The sequence below is a fragment of the Gobio gobio genome, assembly GCF_949357685.1.
Source record: "Gobio gobio genome assembly, chromosome: 24".
Taxonomy (NCBI): Eukaryota; Metazoa; Chordata; class Actinopteri; order Cypriniformes; family Gobionidae; genus Gobio; species Gobio gobio.
The window spans coordinates 31,226,816-31,252,058 of NC_137120.1; the positions used below are offsets into that span (position 1 = coordinate 31,226,816).

A 25,243-nucleotide genomic window follows, 5' to 3' on the forward strand; every position below is an offset into this window, starting at 1 on the left:
CTCACAGACTAATCCAAACTATAGCCAAGAGAAGAACCGCTGTGAATATCTACACAACAAACTGGCACATATAAAAAAACTGATAGCAGAATATGATCAGCAGCAACTTCAAAGCTGGCACTAATATCTATTATTTTTGTCTCGTTGTTTTTTCTTCTTAATCTTTGTCTCCCTTGAGAAAAAGAAAGAAACTCTGGATTTTTTTTTGTTTGTTTTTTTTCTTGGCTTTCTCTAAAAACAAGTTGCTCTAATGTAAAATGCCACGAAACTGATTTCTTTTTTCCCCCTCTGTAGTGGGCCAGGTGCTCTAGTAAGGACAATGCAGACCCTTGAATTAGATTTTTTTGTTTTGTTTTATGGGACTTGGGTATACCTGTGTAGCCTAATGCATTATGGGATTGGTTGCCAGCTCCCTTCCCTTCTCAAAGGTCTGAAAGAATGTGTGAAAGAGAGAAACTTTCTTTGAAGCTCTTTTCCTGGCTTTCTGATCGAGGATAACCGACACCCATTCCCAGATTCTTATAGTTTAAGGTTTTTGAAAAAGGAAAAAAAAAAAAACTAAGTGGATATTTTTTTTTCCTGTATGTACTAAAATTGAAGATTTTATTTTCTTTTATATTTATTTTTTCGTCTTCCATAGGGATACATCAGTCCGATTATGATTTCACACTCCTCAGATTGAGTGCTAAACATCTTGCCCCGTCCCTTTTGTGGTTTATTTCCTTAATCAGTCAGTATTTTATGCAAAAGCTGCCTTGGATTTCAAGAAATCCCTTATTGCAGTACACTTTTCCCCATTTTCTTCTCTCTTTTTTTAAAGAGTGCTGTAGTGTCTGAAATGGCACTATCTGGCTCCTTATTTTGTGCAATGCGCTAGACCACGTGCAATGGACATGAATCAGATGCCTATCCGAGGGGGATCACCGTCTGTTTAGAGGCTTTGACAGTATCAGTATTAAGCGGCGGCCATGGTAAAGCTCCATACGGATGAACTTGCCATTCCAGAAGGGAAGGGTAGCGCTTCGGTGTCGGCACTTTTTTGCAACATTGACTGAAAAATATCACTTTATCACAACCCTCCTCATTGAATCATGAATCAGGCAGGCAAATCTTGCAAAATTGTGCCTCACGCGAGCCGCGTGTCGTCCCTCAGGTATCTCCAGTGATCCAGTATTGCTAGTTACGAGTGTGACGGTAACACCACGTTTGCGGCCAAACTTACTTGGTATTCTTCCAGAAGATTGTGACTGTATCCCTTTAACGTAGCCCTGTGGCGTTTCCAAACGGGCTGGTTGGTGAAGACCCAAAATGGCAACCTTCGCTCACTGTCTGAACCCTTTAGCAATTCAATGCTTGCTTGAATACTGAGTATTTGACCATTTCAGACAGTATTTTCATTAAGAGATGACTGTTAAATTCCATTAAGGCATCTCATCGTGGAGGATCCATTACTAACCTCTGACGTGCTCCTCACATTACTGTGGCATCCGCCTCGTGGGAGCTCCACCACAAGTTGCTCATCTGTCAGGTCCTGTTGAAGCATCAGTTGTACTTCTGATATCCAAACTCTTTTTATGTTTAAATATTAAAATTCAGCACTTTGCTCAGCTTCTTGCTGTTACTCTTACCTGGGTTTTGTTGCAAGGAGACACTTGCCTTGTCTGTCTGTGTATGCATGCTTTCTGACTGTTGAAGACACAAAAAAGGGTAAAGGCCAGTGTTTAGAGCGGTTTTACACTGCTGTTTAATGTTCAAGAGCATTTGAAGCCAAATATTTCTCAGATTTACCCCAGAGTCTAGTGTTGCGATTTTTAGGAGCGCAATTGCAACGATTTAGATAAAGGCAAATTTGACTCTTCTGAAAATCAAACAAATTTACCAGGCAATCCACAAACTTTTTTTCTTTGTCACGGTCTTTTACATTACCCGAAGAAACAGTCTGAAAACAATTCAACGACAAACATGAATGACGTTTGTTTGGATTTGAAACCGCTACGATTCTTCGAACAATGTCGAGACAACCGGGGAGGAAATGTGCCAAATGACCTGTTGTATAGGTTTGCATCAAATGAAATGTTGCTGTTTTAGCAAAAAAAGACAAATAAAGGGAGTGGGAGGAGCTTTGGGACGAAGGCTTGCGACGTCAACGCTAAAACCCAAAGCGCGCTTTTTGAAATAACAAGGGACTGGGACTGAAATTTATCTTGGTATTTCAATAAAATTCTTGGAAAACTTGCTTTTTATTCTGATGTTTTATTTTGTGTGTCCAAATTGTTTCTTAATGTGCTTTTCAAGTCGGAGTAAGATGGTGGTGTATTTTCTCTTGATTCAACTACACAGAAATGCTGCAAGGTTTTAAAACTCTACTTCTAAAAAAAATGGAAAACAAAATGTGGATAAGGTGCGGTTTGCTTTTTTTTCTTTTTATTAATTTGAGGCCACTGTAAACTTTGTTAAATATATTGTTATATTTCAATACTATTATACGTTGTGCAGGCAATTAGCTTTATTTTATTGTAAATAAAGTCTGGCAATGTCACTGCTGAATACCTAAGAGCAGGGGTGCAAAAGCGGTTCCCTACCATCTTCTATTCTGCGTAACTGTTAAGTAATTGTCAGCGTTTATTAAAAAACATACATTATGATAAGACTTGTTTTAAAAGGGTGGAATATTTGGATAATGTTATAGACAAACACAGTTTTTGGATGGACAGATAGATGGATAGATACTCTTAAAATTAAGTGATAACTTAATTTTTCTCAATTACACATTAAGTTTATGTGAACTTAACAATTCCACAACTTTAATTGGCTTACACATGATGTTTAGCCTACATAAGGCAACGAATTTCCTCACTTTACTGATCAGATCACTTTTTACAAGACAGACAGACCGATAGACAGACAGACTAATTCTAGGGCTTGGCGATATGACAATATAACCAGGATATAACTGATACCTATATTCGTCTATAACGTGTTCACAGGCTTTGCTTTGTGTAGGCTGTTTCCCAGGCGTCAAGATCAGGTAATGTCAGGAAACCCGATTCCTAGGTCAATGTTCATGGACGCTGGTTCTTTAGTAAGTTGTAAGGTCCAATTGCCTTTAATTTAAGAAGATAAACGTTTGTTTTACTCCCGTTTTCGAAAACCTCGAGCTTCCCACTTGTATTTACGACTTTGTGATGACGTTCAAATCGTAAATACGACCTTTCCTACACTTATCCTCAGTTGCTCTTTCTGTTGTTAACTAATGCATACCCATAGACAGTTCAATCGCTAACCACTAGATGGTAGCACAGGTTTGGTTTTTGATCAAGTTGTTGTAGCTAGTGCCTTTATTTACAACCAGTGGGTCAGTTTATCAGTGTAAATATGACTACATCTGTTCGGAAATAGTTATTAATTATCATAACGTGTCCTGCGCTTATCCTAGTGGCTTTCATGCCTTATTTGGTAGGTACTCAACCTCCTGGCGCTTTATAAACACATACTAAACTCAGAGGAGAGTGCGCGTATGGATGTATAAGGGAAATGTCATGTGTGAAATCCTCAGCTGCCTTCATAGGGCTCCGTTTGGCTTCACGCCGCTACGTTGGCCTCAATTTTATGAGAGCTCGAGGAGAGTCAGCGAGTTCAGTTTGGTACCGCGCCAGCCTCTCGTTCCTGGCTCATTTGGGTCTCTCCCTGCCCCTGTCCTCGTTCATCCCGTTACGACACACCGAGCCCCCTGACAGATGGAAGACGCCCTCAAGATTTAAGACTTTCCTTCCTGTTTGCTTAGGCCCGCAAATTGCCCTCTAATGTTTGCATTTACATTTCCCTCAAGATTGTAGGAATGTCCTTTTAATGTAGCTTCGAGTCCATGTTTGGGATGGGTTTGCTATTTATATACATGTTTGTCACTGGGTAAATGCAGAACAACAACTTTCAGTGGAGTGTTATGGTGGTATACACATTTGTTTACTGCTTTATGCAGTAATTCAGTAGCATATCTCAACATCACACGGAGAGTAAGAAGTGCTGGAATGCTTGATTCATTTTGAGAGAGCCACAATCTGAATCAGAAATGTGCATTTAATAGGCTAATAATAACATCAGGTCACATTATACCATGGCAACTCATTTAGAATGTTTTCACTGTCAAGGACATTTTGGGAAATCTGATTGATTTTAGCAAATGAGTAATTCAGTTCAGTTTTTACATTTGTCAGTGTTATTTTAGTATTATTTTATATATTATAGCTTTTATTAATTTTGATATATTTCCATTTTATTTTAAGTTTTAGTATTTTGTATGTAAATTTTAGATTTTAGTAATTGTAGTAGCCTACTTTTTAGTTGCAAAGTAAACATTTGTAAGTTTTTTTTTTTTAGTATTTATTTGATTTTAGTAGACAAAATAATTTTTTTTAGAAGTTTTAGCTATCGACAATTTTAGTTTAATGTAGATTTATGCGTTCTGCTTCCATGCAGTCAATGTAAATATGTTTGTGCCAAATTTTGATCTATTTTGTCATTTGTGATCTGACAGAAGAATTGGAAAAATACATTTATATAAAATAGATCAAGCGACGTCCACTATATACACATCTTGTATGGTGGGCGAAATTTGCAAAAACAATGAATAAATAAATATGCAAATAAATAAACAAACAAATAACCCTCCTCATTAATGTGTTGCGCCAGCTACATTCAAAAATGAAATGGTAAAAAGGAAAAATGTTGACTTTAAGTTTAGCATTTCCTTCCTTTAACCTTTTTTTATTATTATTCAATTATTTATCTCCTCACACATTTCATTATATATATTTATTTATGCAGGAATATGTGGATTTATGTATTTATTTGCACATTTATTTTAGTAGAATTTTGTGGTTTTATTTGTTTTTGCAGGTTTCGTCCTTGTTTGATATTGCATGATTTTCCCACTATTACAAAATGAAACATTTTGAAACCCAAGGTGTAACATTATTAGGACCAACATTTTATCCCAAATCATCTAAAAATATTTTCTGAACATTGTTCAGGCCTTATTAGCCTACCACATAAAAAGGTGGGAATCATGTTGAATTACTACATTATAATAACTATCTATGTTCTCAAATCTTAACAAAAATTTATAATAAAAATGACAACTAAAAAGAAAGCTAAATATTAGTTTCCCTTTACACTGATTTTGAAAGTAACGGCCCAGCAAACGGGTCCTGATAGTAAACATGAGTTCTTCACATTCGGCACATGGGGAGAAATGGTACGTCCCGCCCGCTCAACGGTTATTGGCACCGGCATCCTGATTCAAACTGCCCGGTTAAGTGTTGATCTGTGTCATCGTTACCCAGCCAATGTGAGAGAGTTGTCAAGGAGAAATAAATCCCCGCCGTTTGTGTGTCAGTGAACAGACGCCTCGCCCCTCTAGTTTTATACATACCGATTTCCAATCTCCCTTTCGTTTCAGTTTTGTTGGTACGACCTGCGGACTACACGCGCGAATTGTTCATGTGAGTCGGATCTTTTCAACGAATCAGTTGAACCGCTTCCCAAAACCGGTGTGAGCGATTCGTTAACGGATTGGACTGAAACGGTTCGAGCAAACGGGCAACAGTTTAATATGTAGACTAAATAACACATCATTTGAAGATTTTGAAAAAAAAAATGTATTGCCCTTTTTATTTATTTTTGGACTGATTAAACAAAACTCTTAATTTAGGACCTCATGACATTTTACATTTTACTTACCCATATTTATATCCTGAGAAACAAATTTTTTTTATAAAGCATTATAAAATCTTTTAATTATTTTGTCAACGTTTTAAATTCATAAGACAAAAATAACTCAAAAGAAACCCTCATATATTGCCTTTTATAACACTGATCACACAATATAATTTGAAACCCTTTCAAACATGAGATCACAAAACAGAAAGCTTATTAAAAACAATAAAAAATGTAAAGCTTTTCAAATTCATGTGGCTGCCCTAATATTATATAACACTTTTTTATTCCAGTATTTTTATTTTTTTATTGTTATTGTTGTATTTTTATAAGTAGATTTTATATTTTAGTTGTTGTTGTTATTCTGTTTTACATACTCTGAACTGTACTACAATTCCTTATTTGTCTTGAACTAAATAAAAAAGTAAGCTAAATGCATATTGGACAACATCAGTGCCCTTTGATTACGTAAAAGATTCATTTGGATCGATTCTTGAAATGAACTGTTCGAAAGAATCGATTCGATGAAATGACTCGGACTTTCACACATACACACTCGGGCGCATTTTTTTCATTCGTGAGCCGGTCAAGATGGCGGCGGTACTGCCGAGACGGAGCAGCCGCTCGGCTTAATCGATTATTTTCTCTAAATCACCGGGGCAGATCGGATCCAAATCGACCAAATCTTGCGGCACAACTTTGTGAAATTACCCCCACCCTGCGATATCCAACGTGAGATCATATCGCTTCAAACCGGCTGTTTTTTCACGGAAAATGTCCTTACTCTAGTTTGTGTCTCGTCCATTAACTTAACTGTATTGGTGAGAATGGGAGAGAAGCTGGAGTTAAAACTGAAGTCGCCGGTCGGAGCCGAAGCTGCAGGCTATCCGTGGCCCTTACCTGTATATGTAAGTACTATCCATCTTATTGTTTTAATATAAACCGACAACAACACCGGGATTCCCTTGCGTGCAGGCGAAGTGGGTCATGTAACGTAGAGAACAATGTGTATCAAAACGAGTACGTTGTGTGTGAATTTGATCGTGGTTTTGGCTTTTTTGCGTGCTTCTTCAGTATCAGTGTTTTTACAACTGGGTCACGAGGGTGTCAATACATCCTAAAGTGTTGGATACACGTAATGTGTAGACGTTCATAAAGGTGCTCAGAAGATCACTAAACACTAGTTAGACCTGAAATGACACAGCCGGTTGTTTTAAAAAGACAAAATCTGGTATAACCTCGAATAAAATTCTATTTTAAGCGTAGGAAACACTGACTTGTGTGTAGCCTGCTGACCCAGTTGGCCATCTCATACAGTGGTTGTGTCTCAAATTCTAGTCAGCTGTCTACCTAGGTAGCATGTTTATACTGACATGGCAGATTTAATGCGATTTAAACGTGTAAGTTGTGATGTTGTCATTCCAATAGTTTGAATTTGCTAAGCTTTATTTTATTTTTTAAATATTATGTTGGTGACTCTTTCTATGCCAGTTAGTTTGACCTGCTCATAACATCCTTAAACACGCTAACTTCTCATTGAATCATCCTAGCAATTGTTAAACAAATACCGAAACAAATTGATTATTAAAATCAAATTGATACATTGAAGAGGGCGTATTAATTTAGTAGGTCAAACCAATGAAATGTTGCGTCACGGGCTTCAGTGACCTAAACTACGTTTCGCTCCCTAACTAGGCAGCTCATTAGAGTATGAGACGGAGCCATTATCCAAAACCTGCCATAGCAGAGAGTGTGTATAACACATATGCATTTAGCTCAGAAAGCAAAATGTTACACGAACAAATTATTTTAACGTACATGTATGCACATATTAAACATAACACGGCGTTTTGCACGACTCTCTATTCAACGAATATTTATAAAGACTGAAATTCTCGCTAGCCGTCATGCTAACAGTCAGATAGCAGGGCTAGCTAACTTTATCGCTTTTTACCCAACACCAACACTCGTCAAACTCTAGATAACCTAAACGGTGTAAATATGTGTCAGAAGTGTGTGTAGAGAACTATAGTGGATATATTAGGGTGTAATATGCTTCGTGCCGGCTAAATATCGCACGAACGTTGTTAAACAAAAGGCGAGTAGTGCACTCAGGCGAGAGGACGGCATATCCTAGTGTCTTTTATTGACAAATGGCTCATTTGTGTCCTTGCTTCACTATATTTGGCGGTTGTATGATTCTAGTATGTTCGTCACATAACACATGGGATCTTTTGAAGTATTGAATACTGCTCTGGAAGTGTCACATTTGTCACTATACAATGCGGTTTCTCATTTGGCAGCCCTTGCACTGGGATAGTGCTTTATTTTGGTTACCATCTGCACACACGATAAAAGGGGCAAAGTGTCATAACGAAACCCACATGTCTGACATTTCTTGAAAAACAAGCTAGTTTGCAAGATTGTCTAGGAAGTTTGGCAATAACTGACTTAAAGTGGTTACTAGTGGGTCGTAACATTTGCTGGACTTGAAGATTTGCTTTGTAAGGTAGATTTCAAGCATATTTACATTGTTATTGAAGCGTATCGCTCATACACAGGGTTAGGTATCCTGACATTCTCCCAAGTAATAAATATGAATTATTTAGTGAGCAATTAATCCTGTGCTGTTGTACTAAAAACAAGAATGATAGCTTATTTTTTTAGTAAAGCCCAAAGTATACTTAATTATCACATGTGCATTAGAATATATTTCACTATTTCTCTCCAGAAGTTATGACAGATAAAAATGTCCATTCTTTTTTTTTTTTAACTGAAGATTTTTAGTGAATCTCAACTAGTTGATTTCCCAAAACTCTTTGTCACATGTAGGGTATGTGTAGAAACTAAAGTATACTTTGGGCTTTTATGATAAGATATGTGGTTTCCATCTTGTAGAAGATAAAGCTGAAATAAAACAAAACTGTATATTGGCATTGAAGCAGGGGCGCAAATATTTAGAGTTACGAATATCATGGAGGCTTGGTGGTGGTTTAGCATCTGCATAGCAACGCCCTGGCAACCACCCAGAGCACCCTAGCATCGTGGTGGCAAGTTATTTTTCGTTTGACTTGTTCCCTAAATGACATCAAAAAAGGCTTGTTCATATCATCCATTCTGAGTCAGACACCCTCTTTCTATCCGTGTTGTTTCTGAAAGCATTGTACAGTCATTGCACATGTACAGTAATCATCACACACAGATTCCACGCTGCGATTAACTCCAGTGCTGCCGAACCGGTTGACTGTGGGCGAGACCCCCTCATAAAACACGCCTATTTACCCTGTTATAGAAGAGAGTAAAATTTAGGGTCTAAGAGCTGGGAACGTCTACAAATTCGGTATAACTAATGAAAAAGCAAGAGAAGTGTATTTATTGGAATATGAAAGTGTATGGAAAGTCTTTGTCACCCGAAAATGTATTTTCGCTTTTCTCACGCCATCAACGCTATTTCGTCATAGACGGAAATTGGGGGCAGATCAAAAGGCTGTGGTTTCCACAGAAACAGCTGTCTCATTTGTCCCTCCCGCCAGTTGATATATTACGATTCATGCTTTTTTTTTAATTCAAAACCGAGAATGTGGGTTTCTCAGAAGTGCAGGTTATTTTTCAGAGCTGATGCATCACTGAAAACTTCAGTCTCTTTCATTTGTCATTCAATTTGCCCTTTCTAGTAGAGTTGTGACCTCGGATGTTTTCCTGTCTCGCTTGGCCTCAGATGTCTTTCGTCTTTGACTTTGGCTGATAAGGGATACGTGTGCCCAACCTACTGAGAGCCATATTTCTGCCCTGCTGTTGGGCAAACAGAATTACAGAGCGCCCGTGATTGGCAAGCTGAAAGTTTTTGTTTAGGGAGGGGTGGATTCTGTTAATTAGGGAGTCTGGGTGATGGTTATCCACATGCACTGTTGATTTAGATTTCCCCTAAAGGAAAAGTTCACCCAAAAATGTATGTCGTCATGACTTATTCACCCTTGTCGTTCCAGACTCGTATTGCTTGCTTTCTTGTGAGGAGCACAAAACGAGATGTTTGGCAGAATGTTCGCTGCTTCACAGTGAAAGTGAATGCAGAGGCATGTGGTAAAGCTCCAAGAGAAGTGCTTCCTGTTAGGGATGTCACGGTGAGGAAGGGGGCGGTATTGTATATAAGGCCCTGGTATTAAGATGCACTTTAGTTGATTGGATCACAAGTGGATAGGATAACATTAAATACCAGTGTAAACGAGGTCTAAAACATTTTGAGCTTGTCCACTTTCGACCACTTGCAGAGGTAGTCAAAAAGGTAGCTTCGTAGTGTAGACACACGTGTTTGAACAGCCACAAAAGACCATCTACTATCCGCCTACTGACCTAATGTGTAAACATGGGAAGTGCGCTAGCCAGACCCTAGCCTGGATGCCAGCCAAACTTAGCCCCGCCCACAACATTTTAGTTGGCGAAGTTCGGTCTGGACTTGAACCGCTGTGGAGCAACTATGACCGAACAGAAGCTGTTCGGACCTATCAAATTGTCAGGGCGGGCTTTAGATGATGATGGACAGATGATAAACAGTAACGTAACCATCCACGAGCGCTTGGGTTGAATTTGTTCTAATCCTAAATTGAGAACTTGTTCGTATATGCATTCACCTTTACTATTTCTCTCAGAAATGATGATTGTGTTGGTAAGTACTCCGTGTATCCTTAAATTCTTTTTTACAACACAGGCAAACATTGTTTACACTCACTCCTTCCAGCGTGTGTGCACAGGGTTGCCAAGTTTTCACAACAAAACCCGCCCAATTTTACTCAAAACTAGCCCAAAACAAGCCCAATAGCTTTCCGCGGAGAAAAAAATGGCGTTTGGGGGGTAAAATATGTTATTTTTGGCAGGGCTGCCTGGGTTCCTGGGTCTAAATATCACATAATTGGGGTCGCTTCAACCCGCGGACATGGAAAAACATCCCGCGGAAAACCGGGGACTTGGCAACACTGTGTACAGTTGAGTTCTGTTGATATTTGACAACATGTTATGCGTCGCTCCGTTGCTCTGATTGGTTGTAGGTCCAATTGAGGTCTTTCCTGGTTCGATTGAAACACGCCCCATAATCACAGCCCAACGGAGCAGTATCAGACTAATATTCTGACTAGAATTGAGTATGACAACGTCAGGCTATGAAGACCCAAGTTTGGTTTGAAGACGAAAAACGTACCAATCACAATGTCTAACAATTTCTAACACTCACCGCGTTCGGCATGGTCTTGCGGCTGCCAGAGCAGAAACGAAAGATGCTGCTCTCAGTATGTTTTCCGTCGTCACCCTGCGCATTCATATGTTAATTGCGTGAGATTATTTCGTCCATTAGAATGAAAGATGTGAAAAAGCCCTTACATTTACCTGCCCATAGACCCTCCCCTCGAAGAAATCAGGACAGAAGTGGCTGAAAGTGGACAAAAGAGATGGATTAAAACCATAGACTGTAAAAAAATATGGACGTAGTGTCTGTGACGTCACCCATAGGATTCTGAAGAGCATTTTTGAAGTGTAAAGTAGGGTCGAGCTGTCCGTCGCCATCTTGGCAGCGCGTCATCGCGAGTCACTCCCGGATAATAGAAAATGGGCAAAGAGGCGGGACGTGAGTGGAGCTGAGGTGACAGAGCAGATAAATGGCAATCAACCTGTCACTCAAAGTGCAGTCGAAGTCACTTCCGTATTGGCTTCCAGAGAAACTGCGGGAGGTTGCCGCTTGATTAAAACACCAGGTATGCGTCTCTCTCATATACTTTTGATCTGATCGAACAAAACACATTTTAATACCGCTTTTGAAAGTGAAAAGCGGTATTAAAATGTGTTTTGTTCGATCAGATCAAAAGTAGATATTAGAGACGCATACCTGGTGTTTTAATCTCGTTCTCTGTTTATAGGGAGCGGCGGTACTGACCACATATTTCACAAGATAATATATTTATCAATGAGGCTCAGGATCTGTTGCGCGCCAAATATTTCATCGTCTTGTCAGTCATCTCTCCATACTCTCATCACGTGATAAGTGAAATCGGACTCATGCTGTGTGAAGCAGATCAGACGTTTTCAGTTTATAATTGTAGCGTCCGTTGTCCAACTGATCTCAATAGGTCTATAAAAAAAGCGAAACGGTGGGCAAGCCATGTAATCAGTGTACGGCCAAACACCATAGCCGCTTTTCCGCCACCGGGCCGAACGGTTCTCATTGTGTAACCATTCTACTCCATGCCGACCCAGGCTAGCTGGTACGGTTCTGGTTTTATTTTCCACTGTGGGGCTGATAATGGCCGCTCTTTGGAATGTAATACAAAAGCGTCAGTTGTTGCCTTGGTAACACAACGGTTTACTGATGATATGAGATGTAAATAATGACGCGTTATGGAGGATAATAAGATATTTCTTTTTAGTTTGTTTACCTTGCTCAAATAGAGCTTAGCCAGCTACAGAGAAACTGGTAGCCAGGCAACAGACAAGTGACCAATCCTGAGTGGCGACGTCACTTCACGGATTCTACCAGCACAGTTAGACAACCGGGCCGAGAACGGTTTGTATTCATTCCATGGCGTACCAGGCTCAAGTGGAAACACAACTGGAACCATTCCTAATCATGTTTTGTTTTGCTTTTCAGCAGTGATGGCTCTTATGAGCCGATTCTTTTAAGTGAATCAAAACTACACAACTTGACCAGTGTAGCCTGATTTGTGAAACAAATGACTCTTATGAGCCTTAATGTATTGAAAACAAAGGCAAGGTTCTATTAATAAACAGTTAAGAAAGACGAGTTATCAATTGGAATATTCCTTGTATAATTTGCAGCCTTCAAAGAGAGAGAATTTATTTTGTGTGTTATATGTTTCAAACTGAATCAAGAGCTTGTCTCCATTCGTGTTCATTGTATGGAAAAGAGCAGCATGCACATTCTACGAAACTTCTCCTTTTGTGTTCCTCTGAACAAACGGTCATATACGGGTTTGAAACATCATGCGTGAGAGTAAATGATGGCAAAAAGCTCACTTCTTGGGTGAATAAACTCTTTAAACACCTCAGACATAGAGAAGGGGATATTCTCGTGATATGTTTTCAAGAAATATTTCTTGCTCTTATTCGAGGTTTTACAAAGGCCGAAATGCCCATTCGAATCGTGTTTTTCAGAGACAGATCTTTTTCTTTTTTTCCCCCCTCTCCCGCTGTCACATTGGCTGTTGTCGGCTCCTCGTCCACTAGCGTGCCATTTTGCCTCACGGCTTCACATTGTGCTCCGAACAAAAGCATCCCACTCACCTGGGGTGGGAGGAAGAAGAGGCTATTTTATCGAACACTGAGCTTCACTGTTTTCTTTCTTCCCTTCGCTCCTGTAACCTACGTACACGGACACATTTACACCCCGTATCTGAAACCTTAAATCGGCTATAAGTGCTTCCATATGAATGTGATCGTGGCACCAGTTCCTTGAACTTGGAACGAGTATGAGAAAATAACAATTGGACACTCCTCACAGTTTGAACGTTGAGACCCGGTTAAACACGTTAATGTTTGAGTCCACACCAAGGTGTGGTGTTTTGCCATCCCAGCCAAAAAGAACAGTTGTGTTGTGAGTAATCACGATAAAACGAGTGTTCACGAGGCGTGATTTCCTGGCGTCAGTCACGTCAAGTGTGCATGAGGTGAGCGAGCGGTCCAATTTTGTGCTTGTCAGTCAAGCCTGCTTTGTAACAGTGGGCTGTTGTGCTTTTATTTTTTGCTCTCTGTCATCCTCCTTTCCTTTGGATATTTTTAGCTGCGGCGCTGGTGTTGCTGTGCGCCGGAACACCCCGTGCACGCGCCGGCCCCCCTCCTCCCGTGCAGCACGATGAGCTGAAGTGTCTGCTTGTGCACGTACACACTCCGCCATCTGTCTCGGCGTTTGCATTTAACGCAATGTTGAAATAACGCAAGTCAGGCGTATCCCGCTTTAAATAAGTGCCCTTGTTCGCCTCAGAACTATGGCTGCATTATTTCCCAGTGCTGTCACACCGCCTTGGAGCTGCAGGGGTGGGCGGAAGAGCACGAGACCCGCCATACTTGCAGCCAAGCGGGAAAACAGCTCCGTGCTGGATGAGGAGGAGCCTAGTGAGGCAGCGGAGCCCAGCAGCGGCACGCTCAGGCAGGAAGAGGGCTTCTCAGGACTCTGTTGACGGAAAGTGGGTCACTGGGTCAGGCAGCAATAGAGCTCCAGCGGCAGGACTGAGCGAATTCGGAAGGGTCACATCCACATGTTAGACACAATCCTGGGTTAATTAGCCTCGAAAATGATTAATTATGACCTCGGAGCTCTTAAAAGTCCGGTGTTCTACGTATATAAGTACAGCACAGTCGTGTGTAATGGGCCTTGTTTATGTTTAACATACCAACTTTGGTTAAGCTGAAATGAAATAAAATATAAATATGAGATGGAAAAACTTCAGAAATGTTGCAACTGACTGAAATGGTACTAAAACTGAAAAAAATAAATAAATACAAATGACAAAAGGACATAACAAAATTAATGAATCCATATGAATGCTATTTTGGCATCAGTTTCTTAAACTTATGAGGAATACATATGAGGAATTATAATTCCCAACCCACCCGTTTTGGATACTCTTCACTTTTTTTGAACATTGTGACCCGGTTAAAGGGTTAGTTCACCCAAATATGAAAATTCTGTCTATACTCACCCTCATGTCGTTCCAAACCCGTAAGACCTTCGTTCATCTTCGTAACACAATTTAAGATATTTTTGATGAAATCTGAGAGCTCTCTGACCCCTCCATAGACAGCAATTTAAGTAACACTTTCAAGGCCCAAAAAGGTAGTAAAGACATTGTTAAAACAGTCCATGTGACTACAGTGGTTCAACATAAATTTTATGAAGCGAAGTGTTCAAGCCTGTGTCAGTCTTAACGTTGTAAACAGTGCAGCGATTTCGAGTGTATGGCAGCCGATGCCGTTCACGTGAGCACCACGACGCATGCGTGTGTGATGATGATGATGCGGGAGCTGCTCTGTATTTACAACGTAAACTGTGTAAAAGAGACTGGCATGGGCTTGAACAAAATGGTTGAAAATTCGTTATTTTTGTTTGTTTTTGCGCACAAAAAGTATTCTTGTCGCTTCATAACATTTAAGGTTGAACCACTGGAGTCACATGGACTATTTTAACGATGTCTTTACTACCTTTCCGGGCCTTGAAAGTGTTAATTAAATTGCTGTCTATAGAGGGATCAGAGAGCTCTCGGATTTCATCAAAATATATCTTCATTTGTGTTCCGAAGATGAACGAAGGTCTTACGGGTTTGGAACGACATGAGGGTGAGTAATGACAATTTTCATTTTTGGGTGAACTAACCCTTTAAAGTGTGCGTAATGACCACAGTATGCAACTAACTGAAATTAATGCGTTTAAGTTGAAGAACTAAAACTGAAAGAAAGAAAAAAAATTAATTAAATTAGGCCTGCAACTAATTATTATTTTGATAACCAATTAGTTGGCTGGTTATTTTTCCGATTTATCGGATTAAACCCCTTTTTTTTTTTATACAACAGACTATTCCACATCCCGCCCAATGCTGTCCTTCAATCAAACATTTCAGCTATGCTATGAAGCTTCAAATCCATATTTTAACTATGCTATTTGTGTGGTTATACAATTGGTAATCAATACGCCAAAAACATGGTTTTACTATAATAAAACCATGGTTAATTTTCGTAAGGGTATGTTTGTGCTATGCATCATGTGCAAAAAATGTACTAAACAAAAGGAGTTTAAATCCCTACATTAAAATGATATCAAAGAAAAACAAAAACACAAACTCACTGTTACCAGCTAAGAGAAATGTTCTGCAGGAACAACACACACATTCGCCATGGACAAAGTAACTCTTACTGTCATTTATTTTTCCTGTAAACAGGCTATAAGAAACGTCTTACATTTATATTCAATTACACGCTGTTATCCCTTTACAGTTACTACTCTCATAAAATACATGAATTATATGTTGACTTTTAAACCTCAATGTAGCTCCCAACAGCAGATATTTCAGTGAAGTTTAACAGACTTTCAGGATGTGCTTTCATGCTAAATGTTAATACTCGTGTGATTTAGTAGCATTTACAGATGAGGATATAACTACTGTTCTCTATATAGATCAGTGGATATAACCTGTAAAATGAACGTTTTGCGCTGAGGATGCACATATATCTGTCAAAGCGCATGTCAGGGTATGTTAAAGGGTTAAGGCCCGGGTATACTTCACTTACCGCGCCCGGACGCGTCACGCGCGCAGCCCTGTCCGCACGTCTTTCAAAGTATACTACACAACGGATGCGCGCGGAGGATCGCGTTCGACACATGCGCAGTAAAAAAGTGTCTATGCTCTACCAGACATCGGAGGGCAGCACTGAGTCCTGTCATCAACGGGACATTCGCTGGGCATGATCGGAGAAGAACTGTAGTGCATCCACCATTGCTACATAGTTTGGAAGAAACACTGAAGAATCAAAAATTCCCTCTTTTTTTTTCCAAGCGTGTTGTTTTTAAACCGGTCTTTGCACACTCTTCTTCGACGGCTGAACACTGTGCTCAATACTGTGTTTATTGCCACCTAGTGGACTCTTCTGTACTCCTGGCGCATGCGCTGTTGCACGCGGACTGTCCGCGCGGTCACAAAATTTGGGCTGCGCGCGGACGGGGTGTGCGGCCGGCCGCGAGCCCTCCGAGTGACGAAAATTACGTCATGCGGGCGGTGCACGAACGCGGACGGCCGAAGTATACCCGGGCCTTTAGTTCACCCAAAAATGAAAATTCTGTCATTAATTACTCACCCTCATGTCGTTCGACACCCGTAAGACCTCCGTTCATATTCGGAACACAAATGAAGATATTATTGTTGAAAGCTGATGGCTGAGAAAGGCTTCAGATAGGCCTCCATTGGCATTCAGTACATTTACACTCCCAAGACGCATAAAAGGCACTTAAAACGTTGTTACAAAGTCCATCTCACCACAGTGACTCTACAATAATTTTACGATGCGACGACAATAGTTTTTGTGCGCAAAAAACAATCTAAATAACACCTTTATCCAACTTGTTCTTGTCTTCCGTGTGTGCCTCCACGACGCATGCGCGAGAATATGGCGCAGATCCGGCATTCGGACACATGACCCAGAAGCGATTTGTTTACAAGCAGAGGAAGACGCGCGTGTCTAAGCTGTTGGATTCTACATTGATCGTGCTTTAGATCTCGGCGTAGTTCTCAAAATGGGGCTTAAGTGTGCATTTCATGGATTCCAGAACCCCGGCGCTACGTCATATTCTCGCGCATGCGTCGTGGAGGCACACACAGAAGACAGTAACAAGTTGGATAAAGGTGTTAATTTGATTTTTTTTTTTTGCGCACAAAAACTATTGTCATCGCATCGTAAAATTATTGTAGAGCCACTGTGGTGAGATGGACTTTGTAACGACGTTTTAAGTGCCTTTTATGGGTCTTGTGAGTGTAAATGTACTGAATGCCAATGGAGGCCTATCTGAAGCCTTTCTCAGCCATCAGCTTTCAACTAAAATATCTTCATTTGTGTTCCGAATATGAACGGAGGTCTTACGGGTGTCGAACGACATGAGGGTGAGTAATTAATGACAGAATTTTCATTTTTGGGTGAACTAACCCTTTAAACGATAATGCATTCACTTGAAGCTAAAAATATAGAATTCCCATGTTTTGGGCACGTGGATCATGTACCTTTCTTGCAGCAGCTCACTGTTTCCATTCCACTATTTCTAGATGCATTTTGTCCATAGATATGCGTTATTCAGTGTTGTGATGTTTTGCGACTGGTGGTAGATTACCGTGCACAGAGGGCAGACCCGACTAATCGATAATGAGAATCGGTGTCGATGGTTTTCATTATCGATTTTATCGACTTGTTGTTGCAGCCCTAAATGAAATATAAAAGCATAAATTAAAAATTAGTTAATAGTATATACGACAACATGCTTTCTGCTTTTTTTTGTCAATAAGGCCTATTTTCTTTTGCACCCTCAATTTTTGTCCTGAGATATAGATCTTGCTTTGCATTCATAGACTGTAACATGCAGGATCAGTGACGGCTTATAGTGACGAAATGTACTTATCCAGGCATGTGCGCACAATGGACTTGTTTACTTGCTTGAAGGCACACTGGCTGCTGTGTGTGCAGGAATGTGCTACAGTTGTGATCCGTGACCCTGCTCAAACTGGAAAGGTCAAATTTCAGTTGTAGTTGTAGAAACTTGTTTCTTGTAAATGGATAACTACACCTCGTGTGCCAAATAAGTAGTCTAGCGAGTAAGTAAACGGTAATTTTGGACCTTGCTTATAACTCAGCATTTCTTTCATTTGCCCCAGGATAAACATCATGATGCTGCACATGAAATCATCGAAACCATACGGTAAGTCTGTGATGGTATTTTGGTTTGTTTTTGCAGTTGTCTTTGACTGCTCTGTGCTGTCAATAAAACAATAAAATTTGTATAGTAAAACTTGTCCTGTCTTTTCTCTTTGTCTAGCTGGGTGTGTGAAGAGATCCCAGATCTTAAGCTGGCCATGGAGAATTACGTTCTTATCGACTATGACACCAAGAGGTGAGGAAGTTGTCACAAAATGGTCTCATAAGCAGGGCGTGCCCCGTGACAATAACTTTTTTGCTTACCACCCACAAAGCTACTAGCTACTCAGCATTTTCACTGGCCACCATTTTGACATTGATACTATGAGGAAAGACTGCCATATATATTTTTAATAGTATCTCATCATTTGGCGTTTGCTTTCTCACCTGTTTATGTTCACTTAAAACATAACTGACTGTTTAGGGATGGGCGAAAAATGTATCAATATTTTCTGGTATTTATTGCGATAATATCAATAACATAAATTTAGTACCAATTCTTATGTTTTTGGCTACAAGTGAGAGCTGCATGCATTCTTGAGAGCCTCAGGAAAACAAACAATGACCTGAAGTAAAACATACCCATCAATAAATATGCTCCATAATAAACAAATTTCATAAAAGAAATAAAACAAAAAACAGTAAAAATCCAAACACCAGCCATTTCAGAAATGGAAAAATTGCAGATATACTTTTCTTCTGTAAAAGTGCAGGTAATGTTTGAATAGTGCAACTGTGATGAAAAACATAACAAAATACAAACAATAATAATTCAAATCAATGACCAGTTTGAAATGTAAACACCGATTCCGTATTTATTCATATTCTCATGGTGCAAACCGTGGCAAAAAATGGTGCAAACAGCAAAAGTAATAATCACAGCTATGTCTTCAGATTATAGAAGAAAAATAAATAATAATAATAATTTAATGATAGAATTCTAGTAATTTGAACTAATCATGTGCGAATGAAAAAAATATGAATGTTTATTTGCCATTTTAACTGAATTTAGGACTGTTGGTGGTGCTTGTTGGTCATTCAGTGTTTCTGAAAAAAAAAATAATAATACTGATAAAATAATACTACCAATTCTACTACTACTAACAATATAAACCACACTAAGGATTGATGTGCTTCTGGGTTCATGAATATTAATCACGTTGTCAGCGTTCGCTCGAACTGATTTGCTGAAATCAAAACAAGGACAGTAATAGGTGAGCGCTAGCCAATGAGATTGCCATTTGCGCATTCGTTTCTTCTTGTTCATAAAGACTGAATAATTCCAAATGAACAGCGTTATTTTACAGGAAAAACAGCAAAGAATATTGTTTGCATGTTGAACGTCAATTATGTGTGGTATGAGACTCTCGCTGTCTCTTTGAGTGTGTGTGAAACACTGAGCGCGCTCAGTCGTGCGTCTCACACTAGTGTTTATTGTGTGTCAAATACACTGAGATGAACTGAAATAGCCCGCTTTACCGTTCGCTTGACCATGCACAAATCTCTAAAGCACTCAGTCCAAGTGCTCAGCGAGTGCAAATACATCTGTGTGTACAGGTTGTTTGTACAGGTAGCTCCTTGTTTAGCGATAAACTACTCTGCAGCTACCGCCATAGTTGTTTTCGCTCTGCACATGAGCTGTGAATGGGTTGCGTCATCAACTAGTTTTTATCGTTATTATCGCAGGAAGACTAATTCTTATCGTGGGGAGAATGTTTACCGGTATATCGCAAACGATAAGATATCACCCATCCCTATGACTATTTACATGAATACTCGCCAAGACTGGCATTTTGACTATTTTGTGTGTTATTTGACTGTTTAAACACCATAAGCCGGGAACAATAACTAAATTTAGTACAGAGAGGCGACTTTATACGCGCACACTTTTTTCAAGCCCTGTAACACCAACAATATTCATGCGGAGCAAATGAAACAAGTGGGAGAGGGGAGGCGGGTTTGTGTGTCAACTCGCTGTCGGAGAGATGAGAGAGCGAGAAAGCGCAGCTGGTATTGTGTATCTATCTGATATGTATCAAAAAAAGAAATATTTTTGACAACCCTACATTGCACTTAGTTTACTAGTCAGATGCCTTTTTTAAGAGACTACAATTGAAAAATGTATTATTTCAAATTCAACCCGCCAAAGTGGCTAGTAGGAGTGACTGCGTTACACGCCACTGCTGAAATCCACCCACATTTGGTGGGTGTTAATGTCAAGACTTGCTCATAAGTCCATAAGCTCATGGTCCATTAGGTGTCATTAAAAAACGAAGTCTAGAGACTAATAATATAATTCATATTACATCATTTTCTTGCAGCTTTGAGAGTATGCAGAGACTGTGTGATAAGTACAACAGAGCCATTGACAGCATTCACCAACTGGTACGTCAAGTCTTTCTTGCTGATGACAGATGAATTTTCCCTCGAACAAAGTCTAAAACTCTTGTTTGTGTGTTGCAGTGGAAAGGGACCACCCAACCCATGAAACTGAACAAGCGGCCTTCCAATGGCCTGCTGCGTCACATCTTGCAGCAGGTCTACAACCACTCCGTCACCGACCCGGAGAAACTCAACAACTACGAGCCATTCTCTCCCGAGGTGTATGGAGAGACCTCCTTCGACCTGGTGGCCCAGATCATTGACGAGATGGAGATGATGGAAGACGACACCTTTGTGGATTTGGGCAGTGGTCAGTAACTCCTGTTATTGAGGGTTTATTTTATGGGGGCCGCAACCTTAAATTCACTTAAGTGAATAGTATAAATGGGCCTTTAGTAGCAGCTTAAGATTTAAAGTCCAGTAAATCGATTCATTATACATGACATATAGTGTTGTCTTTGCTTGAATCACAGGGGTTGGTCAGGTAGTCCTGCAGGTCGCTGCAGCCACCAACTGTAAACACTACTATGGCGTGGAGAAAGCAGACACTCCAGCAACCTATGCAGAGGTACCCACAGGAAGTCAACATTTAAACATTCCTTATACACCCTGACATCTTGAGTTTGTATCAAAATGGATGTTTTGTGCTCATCTTTACATCTGAATGTGATTACAGTCAATGGACAAAGAGTTTAAGAGGTGGATGAAGTGGTATGGCAAAAAACATGGCGAGTACACGGTAAGTGTGTGTTCTAGGTATGCGGCGAAATGAAGATGATCCCTAGTGGGTTTGTTTATTAAAAAAGATGTTACTACTTTAGTAACTACTACGTTACTACTACTATTGTAAAGAAATTAAAACATTTATTCTTTACTTATTTAATTTCACTAGACATGTTTTTGATTAAATCATTCAAATGGAATCCAGAAAAATTCAAATGGAAAAAAATAAAAAATAAAATGGATTTAATAAGGGCCCTAAATTCTCAAACAGCTTGAGTCACAAATACCAAAATGAGTGGCTTACTGCGCTTAAACAGTCAAATACATACAAAATGATGGCAAAATGCCCGTCTTGATGAGTATTCAGTTAAAGAAAATAACTCTCTGCCATTGATTGAATAACTTTTGTAACTAATTTTAAGCATTAAACGGTTTAATTTTTACAATGAAGACTATCCACCTGTTGTTTGAAAATTGTTTATTTGTTCTTATTTTATTAGTCTTTTTACTTGTTTTTTTTTATGAAAATAAAATGTAGCATTTCAGAAAAGTAGATTTTTGTTTGTATATGCTGTAATTCTTTAAAAGAAAATCGGTATCCGCAGGTCACACTAAAAAAAAATTGGAAATCAGAATCGCCCAAGAAAAGTGCATCTCTAGTTACTACTTCTGAAAACTTCATTTTGACTAAAGTGAAATCCGTGCATACTTGATGTCCTTTGGTCTTGTGTGGCAGTTGGAAAGGGGGGATTTCCTGTCAGAAGAATGGAAGGAACGAATAGCCAGCACAAGGTATGATCACATACAGACTGGTTAGATGCTTATAACAAGCCTATAAACGGCTTATAACCAGAGCATCGTTCAGACATGATGCCTTTTTGATATGATGCTACATTTTCATCACAAATTCTTCATAATTCAAAATCGTTTGCATGTTGTACATAACGTCCTGTGTAAGTCTGTAGTGTGATGTGCTCTTTTGCAGTGTTATTTTTGTGAATAACTTTGCCTTTGGTCCTGAGGTGGACCACCAGCTGAAGGAACGATTCGCCAACATGAAGGAAGGTTCGTGGTGTCGATATTGTATAAAAAAATAAAAAAAAGACAAAATAATGAGTGAAATATGTGAAATAAAATGTATGTTTTTATTGTAATATTTGTAAAAATAATGACATTTGGTGCAGTCCTAACTTGAAGTAAATGGCGCTTAGCAGCTTACGTTTTAAAAAGAAAGGGCTCTGTGTCAGTGCAACTCAAAGGCACCTGTGTCAACATGTCATTCTTGACCTTTGACCCCAGCTAGACTTGTTTTTTGGTTTGCATTGACCTACAGATGTCAAGGCGATGAATGTTCTTAGATTTTCTCCTCGTCTCTTGTAGGTGGAAAAATTGTATCCTCAAAACCTTTTGCACCTCTTAACTTCAGAATAAACAGCCGAAACTTGAGTGGTAAGTATAAAACTTTGTACAACAGGATTCCCCTACAAAAAGATGGTACCATGGTAAAAACAAAACGAAACCAAACATATTACTACATGATGATGATTATTATTATCACAACAAATGTCAAATCTTTATTTCTTTCAAGTTTAAGTGATAGTTTTAAACTACTCCTTATTGTCAGAACAGTCATTTTTTCCTTAACAAAATCCATATCTTTTGTTATTAATTAATTTCTTAGTTTCAGCATGTGCTAATGGGTAATATTATTTGAAGTCATGAAACAGGTTTTTGTTGCCTGGCACAGTTTGCAGCGCAGGCTGAAGTTTTAATATTTCATGTTTTGTGCCTCAGAAATGCACATTTGACAGTAGTTCGAGTTAGAATGCTGATGTAAATTTATGTTCATAAAAAAAAAAAAAATCAGTAACAGTAATTTAGATATTCTGACTGTTTGAGTTTTATTAAAATGAACCATTGGTCTTCCATAGTAGCATACATTTACCATGGTCAAATGTAACTCTGGTTTCTATAGTATTTGTGTGAAAAACAGTAGCTTAAATACATTAACTGTAAATGCTATAGCTTAAAGGCGCAGTGTGTGAATTTTAGCGGCATCTAGTGGTGAGGTTGTGAATTGCGATCACCCACTGCTCACCCCTCCCTTTCAAAGCACATAGAGAAGCTACGGTGGCCGACACAAGACAAAAATGTTGTCGTCGGAGAGAGCAGAGAGGGACTAGCGCTCTGTAGAGAAGTTTGTCCGTTTAGGGCTACTGTAGAAACATGGCGGGGCAAAATGGCGATTTCACTGTAAGGGGACCCGAGGTGTATGTAGATAGAAATGGCTCATTCTAAGGTATAATACATAACGGTTCATTATGTAAGGTCTTTATACACCACTGAAAACATAGTTATTTATATTATATTGAATTTGTCAAAAGATCCTCATAAATACTACACACTGCACCTTTAACTCACAAACAATACTGTAATTATATTCCATTACTCCTTTAATGCATTTAATACATATCTACATTGATAATATAATGATTATATGAATGTCTCACATTTCTGCCACATTACCATGGTGCAGTTAGTGTTACTACAGGAAGTCTATGGTAAATGATGGTGATTTTGTAGATTGAAAAGCCTTCTGACTGTATCATTGCACACAGTGTTTCTCTTGTTTATCCGTGCGGTTTCATCTGTTTTGAAACTACTTTGAATCACTGAGACATTTGTGTTCTTCATGAATTCAAGCACTTCTCACTGGATCCCACAGCGCCGTTAAGTGGTCGAGTGACCAAGATCGGTCAGCAAGTAAACGTATCTGCTTTAGTAAACTCGTGCTTCGCTGCCGTTTGATCTTTGAGCCGAGTGGATAAATGGTCTGTGTGGCATGCGGTTCAAATGAGTAGCGGGGTTTCCTTCCGCTTTTGGCGGCTAAACATTATATTGAACTCTTGTTATCGTTTTGTCATGATAATTGTCATTTTATCGCCCAGCTGTACTTCAAAGTCCAATAAAAATACGACCATGAATCTGAAAACTGCATCAGATTTTGCGTGGGGAAGTCTTTGGCCCTAGAATGAAATTCCTGAACACAGGGGATTCCCATTGAAAAACTGCTTTTGAAACAATCAATTTTTTGTTTGTGTAGATATTGGCACAATAATGAGAGTTGTTGAACTGTCCCCTCTGAGGGGATCGGTGTCGTGGACAGGGAAGCCAGTGTCGTACTATCTGCATACAATAGACCGCACCATAGTAAGTTCCCTTTCATTCATGTCACATGGGCTTTGTTGTTCCTCCTGGTGTACAATGGGAGTCTTATTTGCATTTGCCTATATTTGCCTTTAGACAAATAATAAGAACACAAAGCACCCAAAAACTTCTTTGAGCTTTCAATTTCACATGTCTGTGTGTGTGTATGTATGTATGTTTACTGATATCTAACCATTACTTTTCTTTCTTTCTTTTTTTTTTGCAGCTTGAAAACTATTTTTCTAGTCTCAAAAATCCTAAACTCAGGGTAAGATTGTCATGTTAATGGGTTTTTGGACAAAATATCCAGCTAAATCTCTTCCCACATAACATGCTGTGTTTTTGGTTCCAGGAGGAGCAGGAGGCAGTCAGAAGGCGGCCGCAGAAGGACAGTAAAGAGAATAAGAGCAACACCACCACCCCGACCAAGCCCAAGGAGCACAAGGTAGACCTACAGGAATCACATAAGCCGTGTTTCCACCGAAATTACCCGGAACAATTTGTACCAGGAACTTTTTTCCCCCCAGATCTGCTACTGTCTGCGTTTCCACTGCGGTCTAAAGTACCGGGAAGATTAGGCAAATTAGTCCGGTGATTTAGGACTGCGCGCGGCTGCTCCTCCCAGTCAGTGACGGACAATAATCATTTTTGCGCGATTCTGTCTGCAACAATAACAAGGAGATGCAAGCAGCGCTGCTTTTGGTAGTTATGTATTGGTTTAAAGGTCCCATGGCATGAAATTTTCATTTTATGAGGTTTTTCAACATTA

At 39.4% G+C, this 25,243-nt stretch overlaps 2 protein-coding genes across 6 annotated transcripts in view; both read left to right on the forward strand.

Annotated features, from left to right (window-relative positions):
• The window catches only part of ell (elongation factor RNA polymerase II), a 48,791-nt gene extending 46,549 nt beyond the window's left edge, over positions 1-2,242 (forward strand). Inside the window, exon 12 of the mRNA XM_079808569.1 lies at positions 8-2,242. Coding sequence (XP_079664695.1) covers positions 8-124 — 117 coding nt within the window. The 3' untranslated portion in view covers positions 125-2,242. The remainder of the gene's footprint in view (positions 1-7) is intronic.
• Positions 2,243-6,288: 4,046 nt separating this feature from the next.
• The window catches only part of dot1l (DOT1-like histone H3K79 methyltransferase), a 33,156-nt gene continuing 14,201 nt past the window's right edge, over positions 6,289-25,243 (forward strand). For 3 of the 5 annotated variants that reach the window (XM_079808572.1, XM_079808570.1, XM_079808571.1), the window contains exons 1-13: positions 6,289-6,623; positions 18,123-18,166; positions 18,284-18,358; positions 20,484-20,547; positions 20,626-20,854; positions 21,018-21,112; positions 21,221-21,283; positions 22,004-22,059; positions 22,253-22,332; positions 22,648-22,716; positions 24,371-24,477; positions 24,701-24,742; positions 24,827-24,919. In XM_079808572.1, the coding sequence (XP_079664698.1) occupies positions 6,543-6,623; positions 18,123-18,166; positions 18,284-18,358; positions 20,484-20,547; positions 20,626-20,854; positions 21,018-21,112; positions 21,221-21,283; positions 22,004-22,059; positions 22,253-22,332; positions 22,648-22,716; positions 24,371-24,477; positions 24,701-24,742; positions 24,827-24,919 (1,098 nt within the window). In that variant the 5' untranslated portion in view covers positions 6,289-6,542. The remainder of the gene's footprint in view (positions 6,624-18,122; positions 18,167-18,283; positions 18,359-20,483; positions 20,548-20,625; positions 20,855-21,017; positions 21,113-21,220; positions 21,284-22,003; positions 22,060-22,252; positions 22,333-22,647; positions 22,717-24,370; positions 24,478-24,700; positions 24,743-24,826; positions 24,920-25,243) is intronic. The other 2 variants (XM_079808573.1, XM_079808574.1) reach the window with 2 other exon arrangements.